The sequence below is a fragment of the Emys orbicularis genome, chromosome 8 (genome assembly GCF_028017835.1).
Source record: "Emys orbicularis isolate rEmyOrb1 chromosome 8, rEmyOrb1.hap1, whole genome shotgun sequence".
In the NCBI taxonomy this organism is placed as follows: domain Eukaryota; kingdom Metazoa; phylum Chordata; order Testudines; family Emydidae; genus Emys; species Emys orbicularis.
The window spans coordinates 40,732,838-40,747,550 of NC_088690.1; the positions used below are offsets into that span (position 1 = coordinate 40,732,838).

Here is a 14,713-nt window from a genome sequence, read left to right on the forward strand (position 1 = left end):
TTAGGCTTTTTAGACAGGGATAATTTTTAAGTAAACTCCCATTATCGGTGCAACTTCACTGGTGCTAGCAAGGGGGGACCATTGGTAGACAGGCCATCAGCATTTTTTTTCATCTATGTTCAGAGCAGGGTTAGATAACACAGTGGTAAAAACACCAGCCGTTGGTCTATACAAGCATACCAACTCTTCCTAGCAAGGCTGGAGCTACACCAGTGATACAGAAACAGTGAGAGGTTTCCCTGAAATCTTTGATGTAGATAGTCTATTGAATAATGCAGTCCAAGCTGTGCTTAAGGCACTTAGAAGACCTGATTTCAGTTCCTCGCTCCACCACAGACATCTGGTGTGGCATTGGTAAGTCACTCAGGACCAGATTTACACAGATCTAAAGATGCAGAGAGAGGTGCCTAGTGGGATTCACAAAAGTGTCTGAGCAGGTTGCCTATAGCTGATTTATTCCATCCTTGCCACACCTAGTAGAGCACACTGTTAAAAGTATGAAGTACCCTTCTCTGAAAGAGTGACTAGAGTTGGAAGAATAACTTGTGAATAATATTCCTGGGGAATAATGGTATTTTTATCAAATAATTATTAGTGAATAAATGTTTCCATCATTCTACTAATGATATATTAGCAGAACTATACTGCAGGTGCCAGCTCAAAAACAGCTCATTATAATAACTTTTCACCGATTGTTCTCCAAATAGAAAATAAACTTTCCACAAGCTTTCTTTCCTCATTCTTACTAACCAGTGATGTAATTCCCAGATATCCAGCAGCAACTACAACCAGTAAACACTTCTATCCATCACATCTTACCAACTGTACTTCACTGTATTTGCAATCTGTTTATTAATTCCTATGACGGTAGCTGCTGCACCTTATAATGATTTACATTGATATATTGCCGTTCACACCAGCATACTATACTAGCTTTGGGCTTGTGCCTGCTCCTGAATCCTGTGGAGTTTTGCTATGGACTCCAGTGGAAGCAGGATTGGGTTGAATATGTGTGCACACCAAAGGCCAATCTTGAAAGGTGCTGAGCATATTATGTCAATGAGACTTGAAGGCAGGAAGCATATATTGGCTTTGGCTTTCAGGTGTGCCACACCCAAATAATTTGAGACAAGTAGTGGAGAATAATACCATTGACAATTGAAAATTATAAAGGTATTTTAGCAGGCATAGTGCAATCACCCAGGTTTAAATTTGGCCAGGAAAACCAGGACTAACACTTTTTCTCTTGTGAAAATTAGCAAGTGATCTTCAAGGATCACAAATGTTCAGAACCTCTGCTGTACATCTCTTTCCAAAGACAGAACGTGCTGTAGAACAGGAGATTTATTTTGTCTTTTTAATTCATTCCCTTCTTTGGAAGCAAAAGCATTATTTAATATAAGTTTGACCACTCTGTAACCCTAACAGGACTTACCGGCAACATTAACATGGTACCTGGGGGACCAGGTAAACCATCAGCACCTGGAAGGCCAGAACGCCCTGATGGGCCCTGTGAAATCAAAAGGAAATGGAGATTAATTAAATGCATCTTGCTAGTTACAGGGCCACATGTATTCATTCTTGTAGGTTGTGAATACATTTCATATGTGTTTAAAAAAAACTATCTTAAGTGGCATAAGCTAAATTTCTAAACGAATCACTTTGTAATGCTAAAGAAGTAGGCTTTGATGCAGCACCAGGATATGCTAGTACAAATCTCTGCATTCATATGGAATTCTAGTGAAATGATTAGGACTTTACAAGGGTAGACCCCAGTGCAGAAACATGACCTTGATGTGTCTATTGTGAGAGCTGTTTCATGTAGAATTTTACTGATCACTTACAACTTTACAAGCAAAAGGAATATCACCCCAAGCAAGTTTATTATAATCATGTTAAGTTTCTGAGTTACTTTATCAGTTTAAATCCATAAGGATATATGGAATTATTAAATCTATAAGAATAAAGGTTGAAGAAAAATGCTTATGCCAGTCCATTTTCTACATGTAGAGTGTGTGGTATGATTTAGAATTCTAACAAAAATGTCAAATTACACAGTGAACAGTTGCTGTATTCTCAGTGCCTCCCAGAAACAAATATTTCATGAACATGCTAGACTTTTCAGTAAACTGTCACTGGTAAAGCTGAGTGACATTTATTTCATGTCTATTGCAATAGAAAATTTTCCTGAACTGAACGTATTTATGCTGTTTTAAAATTATACAAAAGGCCTGCGAAAACACTGAAGACTTAAGTAATGGTTGCATTAAATACATGACTTTAAAATGGGTTTTCTTAGATTATCATTTTAGGCATGACCACACCTTTTCTTTCAAGAACCATATCATGTAATGCTAGCTAATAAGCTCATTTGTCTTTGCACCATCAAAGATCACAATATGTCCAACATAGTTCAGACAGACAGTATCCATTGTGTCCATCATTTCAGTGAGGATTTTGTTATTGTATATCATCACCTTTATTCAGCTCTTCATTTCAGTGGTTTATTGTTCAAACATTTTGTTTAAATATCATTCAAATTTATATCAGAGATTTGTTACTGGATTTTTATGATTATTTAATTACATTTTAAAATCATTCACACCAAAATAAAACAGTGGGATTAGGGTTAAATAGATACTATAATCTTAGGGCTGGTCCACACTACCCGCCTGATTCGGCGGGTAGAGATCGATCTTCTGGGATCGATTTATCGCGTCTCATCTGGACGCGATAGATCGATCCCAGAAGCGCTCCCCCGTCGACTGCGGAACTCCTGCTCGCCGAGAGGAGGAAGCGCTGTCGACGGGGGAGCCTGCCTGCGCCGCGTAGACCCGAAGTAAGTAAATTTAGTTCGATCTAGGAAACGTCGACTTCAGCTACGCTATTCTCGTAGCTGAAGTTGCGTTTCCTAGATCGATCCCCCGCCCCAGTGTGGACCTGCCCTTAGAAATGCATCACAGGGACATTGCTTCTTTCTCCTGTGTTTTCACTATGTATTGCTACTTAAAAAGAAATATTGGCCCGATCCTCAGCTGGTGGAAACTGGTGCAGCTCCATGAACTACACTTTAGCTACCTCAATATACACTAGTTCAGCATCTGTCCCATTTAAATCTTACAATGATTAGAGCAAGATATACCATTAATAAACTGCATAATCCATATTTTGACTTACCCTCTCACCAGGGTCACCCGGAGGACCAGTGGGACCCTGTAAACCTGGGGGACCTGTAAGACCCTATAAAAAAACAGACCATAAATGGTTATGCTGAATGACTGATTGTATCAGTGTGTTCAACTATTGTCTACAAAAACTTATGTTTAAGACCACAAATGATTATCTCCAAATAATAAGGCAGATTTTTTTCTATATTAATGTATAGTCAGTTTTTCAAAATTCTGGGCACCCACAATTGGGCCAGATTTTCAAAAAAGTTCTCTGCACCCCAGTGTGCTCCCACTGAAAACACTTGAGCTGAGATCTTCTGTAAATCTTGCCCTATTCTACTGTGTTGAGTACATTCTACATGAGAAATTATCTCTGTTTTTAAATATGTCAGTTCATAAGTACCAAAGCACAATGAACACACTGAATGCACTAAAATGAAACTATAATTAAACTATGAAAACCAAACAAAATGAGAAAATATCCACTTACTGGAGGTCCTGCTGGTCCTGCTGGTCCTTCAACAAGCATCCCCTATAGAAAAAATGACACCAGACTCATTATCTTTTAGAGAAAGTGTACAAAGCAAAGAATAAATTACAATTGCAATAAAATTAGCAAGGAGTCTTATGACATTATAATCCTTATGTTTTCACTTCCATACCCATCTGTTTGTTCTCATCAAAGCACAACAAATCTTATCTCCATAACTACTAAGGTTAACATTTTCTCTCAGGGACTATAATTTGTACTTTTCAGTGCATCCATTGTAGTATATAAAATAATTGCACAGAAGTTTCCTAAATTACCCTAGGCAATGTCACACTTTCTGTGCTACCAATTTTCAAGAAAAAAAGCATTAGCAGAATAGGCACAATGGTAACTCATATATGCTGATTTAACATTATCCTGGTTTTGTTCCATTTTATGCAAGGACAGTTTTGCTGATGACTTCCGAGGTACAATTAGGAAGGAGATGAACTGTACCTTATAGTTCTCCAACTTTAAAAGTGGGGAAGACTTACAGGTCTTGACGATCTTGAATTACTTGCTTCATGGAGTTATATGCCTGCCTACACACACACACACACTTATGATATCATCCAGAACCTTCTCCTGAAACCATGCTTTTGGTATCAAACAGCTGCTCTGAGGATTTTGCTCCAAGAGGAAATTCAAAATGGAATATTGGTGAAGCCTCTATTACTATAGTAGAAGCTTTAAAAATATTGGGTTGGCTTCAGAAACTTCCTTTTTACACATAGACGTGGGAGTTTTTTTAGCATGGTATGCTGTATGCAGCCTGACTCACAACTGGTTTTTAAAAAAATACTGCTAGAGAATTTAAGTATAGCAGTGGGGAATGACAGTAGTTTATAAGAACCAGATATTTTCTGGGATAATGAAGTCTGAGCTTTTCCATATGTCATTGTCATTGCGTTTCATTCCTGACTTGCAACTCATTCTCTGTTACCGTCTTTTACCTTTTGTGACCAGTGACTTCTAGAAACACTAAGCTCTGTGATAGTTTTGTGATACAAACTGCCATTAAAAACTAATTAAAAATTACCACACTTATTTCCACTCCAGTCAAATATATGTTTGGAGAGCCATTCAGACTTCCAGGGGATTAAATGACAGTAGCACTCAGCTTCTGCTAGCCACTCTATAAAGTTAAGACAAGATATTGCAGTATTTTTTTAAAGCAGGTTTATAATATTCATCCAAACTACAATGCTACAACATAACTGTGTCTTAGTGTAAAAGCTGCTTCACTGCCTCCATTGCTATTCACAGCTGAGAGGCATTCTTTAGGCTGCTCCCTTACCATTGCTAATGTTCACAAATTTGAATGCAGGATAAATAAGCAGAGCATCAGTATGTTGCTTCATGATGGTGCTACATGACCCTGTGCTGCTGTTTTTATGTATTCATGTTACAACATCAAAAGCAAGTATTTCAGTAAACAAATATAGGGATTTTGTTGGTTGGTCTCATGATGTGTGGGACAGTAAGATGAAAACTAACAGGAACAATTCTTCTGAGGCTATTTATTTTATGTCCACAAGAAGGTTTGGTCTGTCTTAGGGACATCATAGTTGGCCCAGTATATGGCAGAAGGAGGTGTGTCTGTGGGGCTCTTCTTTATCATTTGTGTTGCTAGTCCACAGAATAATACTGGTGATAGCACTGGAGGAGATCACATATAATATCCTGACTTCCTAGCCATAGATGACATGGTTTGGCACAGAAATTATCTATGAAAATCCCATGGCACTTCATAAAAGAAAATCTCCACCCATGTACTTACAGGTTCGACCACAGCTGGTTCTCCCTTCTGTCCTTTTTCTCCATAAGCACCATGCCCAGTCACCTGCCAAATGGAAAAAAATGAAAATATACATTAGGCCTAAGAATCCTGTGCACTCTGAGAAGCACAGACACTCTGTTATTTAAAATTAAAGCTGGAGTGGATTTGTGCCGTGAAAAATGTATCACAAACACAAATCTTATCAAACAAAAGTGTTAAATACTAAAAAAAATAGGAAATCAGTGGAATAACATTAATTATCTAACTAATCCTGTAGCATCTATAGCAGTAAAATTCCCAATGACTTTTTCAGTGGGACTTTGCATGAGGACTGTAGGATTAGATCCTAAAACTGTGTGTGTGTGTGTGTGTGGTGGGGGGAGGATATTATTTTTAATAAGCTTATTTTTGGCATATCACACTACAGGTGATGTGATCGTACAGAGAATGGGAGCTTCAGAAGGTCTTGTAGAGTGGCTGTACACTAAATCAAATGACTTTGGGCAGTGGTTCTCAAACTTTTGTACTGGTGACCCCTTTCACACAGCAAGCCTCTGAGTACGCCCCCCCCCTTATAAATTAAAAACACTTTTAAATATATTTAGCACCATTATAAATGCTGGAGGCAAAGTGGGGCTTGGGGTGGAGGCTGACTGCTTGCGACCCCCAATGTAATAACCTTGTGACCCCCTGAGGGGTCACAACCCCCAGTTTGAGAACCCCTGACTTTGGGGATGGTTGACCCACTGTGCCAGGAGGAGGTGGGAAAATGTTCATGCTCCAAGGTTTGCAGCTGCAGAGGTGCTAGGGGTGTGTGTGAAGGCAAGAGGCTTTTGTAAAATAGCCTCTTGTCCCTCTAAGCATCCCCACATGCATCCTTACTGCTCTCTTTGTATCATACTGAGGCAGCGGAAGAAGCAGGACTAAATCTAGCCCTAGTGCTGCAGTTACTGTCTTGTGGAACTAAGAGATGGAGGGAAGGGATGAGAAAAGATGAGTTACTTGTTCTCCCACCTCCCCTGATTGTCATGGAGATAATTTCATTCCACTGGGCCCCAACTTGTCACAGGCCAGCAGCTGCATTTTGTAGTGGGGTCACCGCTCCTTGGGCCATACAGCCAGGCTAGATTTCTCAGGGCTCTCTTGTTACTCAGCCAAGAAGGAACCTGCTGTTCCAGCACTGGGATGTCATTTGCCATGCCCCTAATTTAATTTCTTGTTGTCCAAATGCCATATACAGCGTCAAGTTTAATAGGCAGCAGGTTTAAAACAAATACAAGGAAGTTCTTCTTCACACAGCGCACAGTCAACTTGTGGAACTCCTTACCTGAGGAGGTTGTGAAGGCTAGGACTATAACAGCGTTTAAAAGAGAACTGGATAAATTCATGGTGGTTAAGTCCATTAATGGCTATTAGCCAGGATGGGTAAGGAATGGTGTCCCTAGCCTCTGTTTGTCAGAGGATGGAGATGGATGACAGGAGAGAGATCACTTGATCATTGCCTGTTGGTCCACTCCCTCTGGAGCACCTGGCATTGGCCACTGTCGGTAGACAGGATACTGGGCTAGATGGACCTTTGGTCTGACCCGGTACGGCCGTTCTTATCTTCTTATGTAAGTCTAACAAGAGTCTGTGACTCCATGCCTTAAATGGGAAAAGGATCTGAGCGACCATGTAAGCATTATCCAGCTATCTCAAGGATGGCCAGCTTTCCCTCTGGAACATATGAATTAGCTTCTGTGATTTCAGACCTCTTTTCAGATTCAGCACAACAAAACGTGCTGGGCCCAGGTATATGTCCTCAAAGCAGCAGAAAATAAGAAACCAATAGGAAAATAAAAAACAAGCTAATGCCAAAATGCAGTTACGAACAGCACAAGCTGTAAACCAGAGACAGAGAGTACTAAGTTTTGTACAAGTCATCTGGTGGCACCTTAAAGACTAACAGATTTATTGTTGTTTTTGTAGATACAGACTAACATGGCTACCCCCTGATACTTGTACAAGTCATGGAATTTATGATTCTCCCCTTTGCCACTGCTCTCCCCCACCAAAAAAAAAAAATTATCTGTTATTAACTTGAAATTTTTTCAAGTTGGAAGCATAGATTTCTGCACTGTAGAAGTTTCCAATACAATTCTTGTCTTCATCCTTGCTGCTTCTTTTGATAGTCATAGACATCCAAGGACATCAACTCATAGATGATGTGCTCAAGTAATAGTCCTTTGCAGACTATGGCTCTCAAATGGTGTAAATTTGAAATGACTCCATTGATTTCAACAGAGTGACTCCAGATTTACATTGATGTAACTGAGAGCAGAATTTGGACATATGTTAAAATAATAAATTAATTTAACTTGTGACATAAATTACATATGATAAATGTAATTCTCCATTTATGCTAAATTTTTATGCTAAAATTTAGTCTACTTTTTTATTTATTTCTGCAAGCTAGGCCCTTTGAACCTTTTTCAACACCTTACAGATTGAACTTCTCCATTATGCTCCAGCTCCCTCGATCTTTTTCTGTCTTTTGCTTATGATCATTCTAGCTACAGAGTGCTGTATATGGCTCTCTCTAGATCTGTCAATACTCTACTGAATTAGCCAAAAGTTTCTCTGTACAGTGAAGTCTTGCAGTCCTTTCTCAAAGCAACTGACTGTGCTGTCTCCATAACATGGGAGTGCAGGTCACTAATCAAGTATCAAAGGGGTAGCCGTGTTAGTCTGGATCTGTAAAAGCAGCAAAGAGTCCTGTGGCACCTTATAGACTAACAGACGTATTGGAGCATGGGCATGCTTTTACAGGTCACTAATGTATATCTCTGTGGTGCGTTTCCATGACACTACAACACTGGTCCATTCCTGTATCACTTTGTGGATAATTTCACTTAAACTGAAATATTTTGGAACAAATTTTCAAAGAGTTGAGTTGTTTGCAATTGTATTTTGCAGTCAGAAATGCAGGCACAGATCTGAGTACTGGTGCCTCTAACAAACTGATTGTGGGTACAGATCAGATAATTAGAGGAAAAAGTACTCAGCTTTGCATCTGCCATTCTTGCATATGCCAAGAGCACCTGCAAAAAAAATGGAGGCTGTCTCAGTTCTTTGGAAACTTATCCCTTTAGCTTAAAGCTATGAGTCATTAGAAAGACACCAAAACTCTGATACGACAATATGACTTGGTAGGAAAGGGGGAGATTTTCAAAGTTCAGTAAGGAACTTGCCTCCCATTTACTGCCTATGGCAGCTGGATCACTAAATGCTTATTGTACCTTTGAAAATCTCACCCACAGTTAATGTTTGATATTGAGATGGTGTGAGATGGGTTTTGATTTTCATTAAATATTTATATTTGGATTGTAACAACTGCATCTTTTATAAGTTTATTTCTTATTAAAATTTACTGAAAGCTAAAAGGGACTAGAAAATAACCAGATGCAGATGCTTTTTAGATTAAGATACTATATAGCTACTTGATGCATTTAACCTGACCAGGTTTTAGCAATTGGGGTAATTAACCCCTTGTGCTGTTATTCATTACCTTAGGCCTTTAAATGGACACTTAATGAAATATTAAGCAATATTTCTTTAATTAAGCAATATTCTCCCACATAATACATTTGTTTTCAAAGAATGAAAAAGTACATTTTCTCAGTCATTGTTCTCTCACAGACATTACACAGAAGTACCACATACCATATAATCTCCTGCCATTGATTTTTGCACAAAACTGCCTTTGATGCAGAAAGATGTCAGGACATGGCCCATCAGCTTCAAAATGTCTGTGCCCATATCTTGAGTGTCATGTACTTCTACTTTGAGTACCAGTAAAAACATCACCATCTATCACTCCAGATACCACCAGTACTTGTAGTATCTTCTCATATGTGAACAGGATATATCATGGAACTGCAGACGGGCACATGTTGAGTTGTTAATGAAACACACCATATGTTGTTATATTTGGTTCAAACATGTGGTGTGTTTTTGTTTCTTTGTTTGTTTGTTTGTTTGTTTGGGGGGGGGGTTATTCTGTATTTGTGTTTTTCCTGGGCTGTTTTAATGCCCCAAAGAGCCATTTACGTAGATGTAAAAATTCACATTCTGATAAATTCCTTTAGGATAGCAACATTATTCTGGTCCTCAAATAGCTCCCCAATAAATGAAAAATAATGAGGACATATTTGCACAAACTATATTTATATAGACAGAGAAATAAAAAAATCAAACACCGCTGTCAATGATTGTACACATTTCTACTTGAAATCAATATCCTTTGTGATCACATAACACTTTAGTTCTGCTAAGAAAATTTTGATTTTAGAAAAATATATGCAAATGGTTTGGCAACTTTTAATGCTCTGATTCTGCAAACTTTACTCATGTGATTATGCTCCCTGAGATTTGTGAGATTACCTACATGAATAAGTGCTATTCATTATTAAAAAAAGGTTACAGAATCAGGATCCGAGATTTTTTTAAATTTCTTTTCTGCTGAATGGATATTTTCTTTGAATTTTACTCAGGCTCTGGACCAATATGTTTTTAAATAAGATATGGCACTGCAGAGCAACAAAATCAAGCAACAAATATGATAGTAAAATTAGGGGGTTGAAGTTTCAGAGAAGAATCACTCAATACTGTGTGACATTGAAAAGGAAGTGCTATGTTTCTCTATATATTTTTACCACTCTTTCCCCTTCCAGTAGGGCAGGGAAGCAAACATATACAGCTGTTTGGCCACACATTAGTAACACCAGTTAGACAGGGGACTTCACATTCTTTATCCATGATCCAAAGCCAAATATCTTGCCCAGCAACCAAGAAGAGAAGCTCTTACATGAATCCTACTCTCCATAAGTCTACATAATAATGTATCATTTACCGTATGGTATCAGTGAAAATAGCTCTATTCTCAGGGTATGGTCTCATTAACATTAAAGGGATTCATATGTAGGTATCATTAATGCTTATGGAGGTTAAGAGCAAAAATCATTTATAACAGCAGAATATACCTCAATTTTGAGACTACAGAAGAAGGGAGAGTTTTTTCTCATTCACTTTTACACTGCTCGTTAAGATGTTACTAGGTAGTGGTATTATTCATGATTTGGGAGTGGGGGGGGGGAGGTTGTGTGCTTAGCCTAGAAGTCTGCTAGGTGAGACTGGGAGTTTTCTAATGAGACTCTAGCCTGCCATTCTTTGATCCCTAATCCCGTTAGGATCCCTTGACAAGGGGGCAGGGCTAACTCAAGGAGAACCAGGGTTTAAAAAGCCATCTCCTAAGCAACCAGAGGAGCTAGCATACAGGAGCAGCAAACAGGGGAGTTTTGCGAGGGAGTTCTGCCTCAGTGTGTCACCATCTGTGTCAGGAGGATGATAAATCCAAACTAATATCACAGAGGCATTGATAAGATTTATTACAAATACAACTACCACTGCATGGTTGAGAGAGGAGCAAAGAAGCAGTAAATGGGACATAAAAGCCTGGACCTGAAGGTTAGTGGGGAGAAGCAATTTCATGGCATGCCCCCATCATTTCCTAGGTAAGCCCCTGTTTGAGTTTATGTGCGGAATACCAGGACAGGTACAGAGCAAACACTGTACTCAAAATGCTCTCCTTCTACTACATGCAGGGGCTACCCAATCAGACATCCAAATGGGAGTATTAGTTCCCTTTGCCTTTTGTACCCTCCTGGGAAAAATGGGCAGTTTGCTACACTGAAGGGAATGGTAAAGCCAATAGATACTAACCAAATGATTCTGTTTGGGGGAGAAGAGTCCCTATACAGCAGCAAAGAAGAGAAGGTCAACCCTGAGTATGATTCACAGGATCCACAGGATCATCCTGCTTTCCTATTGGATCCTCAGGAAACATGGAGTTGGCAGGCCATGAACCCAACCCTCTCTGCAAGACAATGGCTCTATTGCTTTTGAGGGAAGTATCAGCGAGCAACACTGCAGGGTTCTCCCACACGGGGTTCTGGCCTTTGCTTTCCCACTCTCATGGATTTTTTCACTGATGCAGAGCAGACACTCATACACAGTTAAACAACTATTTAGCATAATAAAGTATATTAGCTCAAAAACACTTATTTCATCATATAAAACTAATGAAAGTGATTATAATTCATGCACTTATACCCATAAGTAGGACTTCCATTGTTTTCCAGCTTTAGCACAACAAATAATAATTTCATTTGTTTCATGAGTTTTCCTTAGACATTCCAGAAGAGAAAACAAAAGGAGGTTCAGTAATGTAAATGAAAATAAAAGTTTAATCCAAAGCCCACTGAAGGTGATGGGGGTCTTCCCATTGCCTTCAATGGGCTTTGGATCAGGCTCTATATTCTCAAATAACTGACAGGAAAATCTAGACAATTATAAAAGAATTGCTAACTTCAATCAATCTAATACTACCATATTTTGCCTGGAACCAACTTACGCTTGTTTCTGTGATATCAGTCTCTGCTGGAACACCTGGACCAAACTCCTCATTAGTGGGATTGGTTGGTTTCTCTTCATATTCTTTATATTCATAAAAATCATATTCGCCTAATTCTCCATCTACCAGAAGATCAGATTCACTGAGGTCTACTCCTCTGCTTCCATATTCAGTATTCTCAGTTTTTTTATGTTCTGAATCATAATCCTCTCCAGTTAGGTATTCTTCAGCAAATACTTCTTCAACAGGATTATGCTATTCATATATGCAGCAAAGTTTCAGGGAATAGGAGGAATATGTGGGTTACTGTTAGTAAAGCAATGTATGCATTTGGAGACTGACAGTGATGACTTGTCTAAAAGAAGACAGAACAGTAGAAAAACAGCATGTTGTCTTTTAATTAGATTCTGAAGAACTGGGAAACCAGCCTTCCAAATTAATTAAAAGATCATTCTATGCACATGAGTATGTACAAGGAAATAATGCATTCATACACTTTATTGGCATTTTTTCCCCAAAACATTGAATCTATTACTGCATATGCAATACGCTGTGTGCATTTGCTTGCTCAATGTTACTTCTATGCCAAATACATCTAAGTTTCCTTGCTTGGTTTCACACGTTTAATGTCAAACATTTACGAATCATGTGGAGTACAATTAAACACATGCATCCCAATAAGCTGTAAACTAATTTAGACTTGCTTAAACAATATCATTCTAATTAGTAATGTGCAGGAAGTGCAAGCATTTCTTTAGTTATGTACAGCATTCTTGACTATCTTGTGTCAATAAATAATTGCCAAGCTAAATGTTTCAACTTTTTTCGCCCTTCTAATGATTTTGCAGCATATCTATCACTCACACAAGTCTTGGTTCACATCTTCCATAGCAGTTTATATTTATATATATTGGTTCAGTCTAGATTCCAACTGCAAAACTCATAGAAGATGAAGTTGAACATTTCTGAAAGCTTCCTTCCTCAATTATGAAAACAGTGTAAAACCAAGCAATCAACTTATAAGCACCAAAGCTTTTTAGACAGCATCTTATCTCAGATGTACAAAGCAAATTGAAAAAAAGACTATGGATTTTTTATAAGACTCTTGGAAGGAAGGTTTTGAAAGGATCAGGGCCAAAATATTGCATATATCAGCCGTATGTCCTGGAATATTACACAGAGGTGAACTGATTTGTCCTCAAACAGTTCATCTGAAATCATTAACAATATATTGGTACGATCATGATGGCATGGAAATAGATGGCAATTAAAACAGAAGGCCAGATTCTGATTTCATATCAATGTAACACCAGTGTAATTCCACTAACTACAATATAGTTATTTCTGATTTACATCAGTATAGATCATTTTTGGAAATCAAATACTTCTTTGCTTATATGTGAAGACCTGAGTTCAGAGTTCTGGGTCAAATTTTTCCTTTATGTAAAATACCTGCAGGCAGCTCCCACTGAAGAAAAATGTTGGCACTCTGAGTGGTTCTCACTACAATAATGACATTGCATTATTTGCTAAACCATTGTAAATAATGCCAGAAGTTTATCTACAGCTCCCTCCAATGTCTGATGTTGTTCATTTCATCAACTGTTGCAAAATAATCATGAAACCTTAGAATTCAGGTTTTGAAAGTAGAAAGTCCTGCTGTTCACATTTAATTTCTAAGATGAACAAGATGGAAGTAATTAAATCAATTTGCCTCTTTTCTTGTTCTTCATCAAGTTATTAAAATCTGTTGAACTGTTGGGCGGCTGTTTTCCAGTTCCAACCTGGAAAGAAGATGCTGAGCAATTTCAGCATTTCTTTTCATGTTCACATGGAATGAGCCATGATTGTAGCTTTAGGAAAAGAGTTAAGTAGTTTTGTACATCTTTTCAAGCACTACATGTTCATTCTGAAAGGATTATGTAAAAGAAAACCTTAAAAAAATGTCTTGACCATAATTAGCCAGCACGTTACTTAATGTTATTTTAAAATAATGAAATAACATTCAGGCTTTTGGCTGTGGCTGTCTAAAAGCATTCATTTTAGCAGGGTTTGTAATCATCATTTGATTTTTTTCATATACATAGCTCAAATATATAATTATTGACAAAAAATGAGCAAGGAATGTTCTGAATGAATATAGCCTTCACAGCATGCAAAAAAATTGTTTGTTCTTCTTTGTTCCTTGTTAAAGGAAATGATGGCTTTTAACTTGTTTCAATATGCTGCTCTTTGCATGAAGGAAAATATTTACTTTCAAAAATTTCAATTGGCTGAATATCAAAATAAGCAGTTTTAAGCAACAGCAGAGCAGTGGTTAGTTTCCCTCTTTGCTTTGGTTCAGTATTAAAATTGTAAAGGAGAACTTTCGGGGTCCAGCATATATTTTTCATATAGGGATTGATCCACCACAGCAGAGGTGCAGAATTTTGAGCATATAAGTGTAAGGTAAAAAGTGAAGAGCAGGATGGAGAGAACGGGAACCTGTTCCTGCTGTAAAGAGAGTAATGCTTTGCTACTCCTGCTGGGTAACAGGCAGAAGGCCCAAAAGGGCATGTAGCTAAGTGACTCATTTGTTGTCTGAGGATTTTACAGCATTTACTTGAGCAAACTAGAGCCAACTGGAGTTTTGCCCAAGAAAATACTGTAAGTTTTGAGCCTAGTTGTGCATTGTTTAAGTCCCATCAATGAAAGTTACCCAGAGGCACACAGGGAGAAGAGAAGTTTTCTCTTTCTTGTTCTTCCTTTTGTAAAAACAGAGAGTGATTGTGATGTGTTAGCTA

The 14,713-nt window shown here is 38.2% G+C and overlaps 1 protein-coding gene across 4 annotated transcripts in view; it reads right to left on the bottom strand.

The window, feature by feature from the left end:
* Positions 1–14,713, bottom strand: part of COL11A1 (collagen type XI alpha 1 chain) — a 225,255-nt gene that overhangs the window by 141,899 nt on the left and 68,643 nt on the right. For 3 of the 4 annotated variants that reach the window (XM_065408835.1, XM_065408833.1, XM_065408834.1), the window contains 5 exons: positions 11,931–12,185; positions 5,480–5,542; positions 3,661–3,702; positions 3,178–3,240; positions 1,436–1,510 (listed from right to left, as the gene is read on the bottom strand). In XM_065408835.1, coding sequence (XP_065264907.1) covers positions 1,436–1,510; positions 3,178–3,240; positions 3,661–3,702; positions 5,480–5,542; positions 11,931–12,185 — 498 coding nt within the window. The remainder of the gene's footprint in view (positions 1–1,435; positions 1,511–3,177; positions 3,241–3,660; positions 3,703–5,479; positions 5,543–11,930; positions 12,186–14,713) is intronic. The other variant, XM_065408836.1, reaches the window with a different exon arrangement.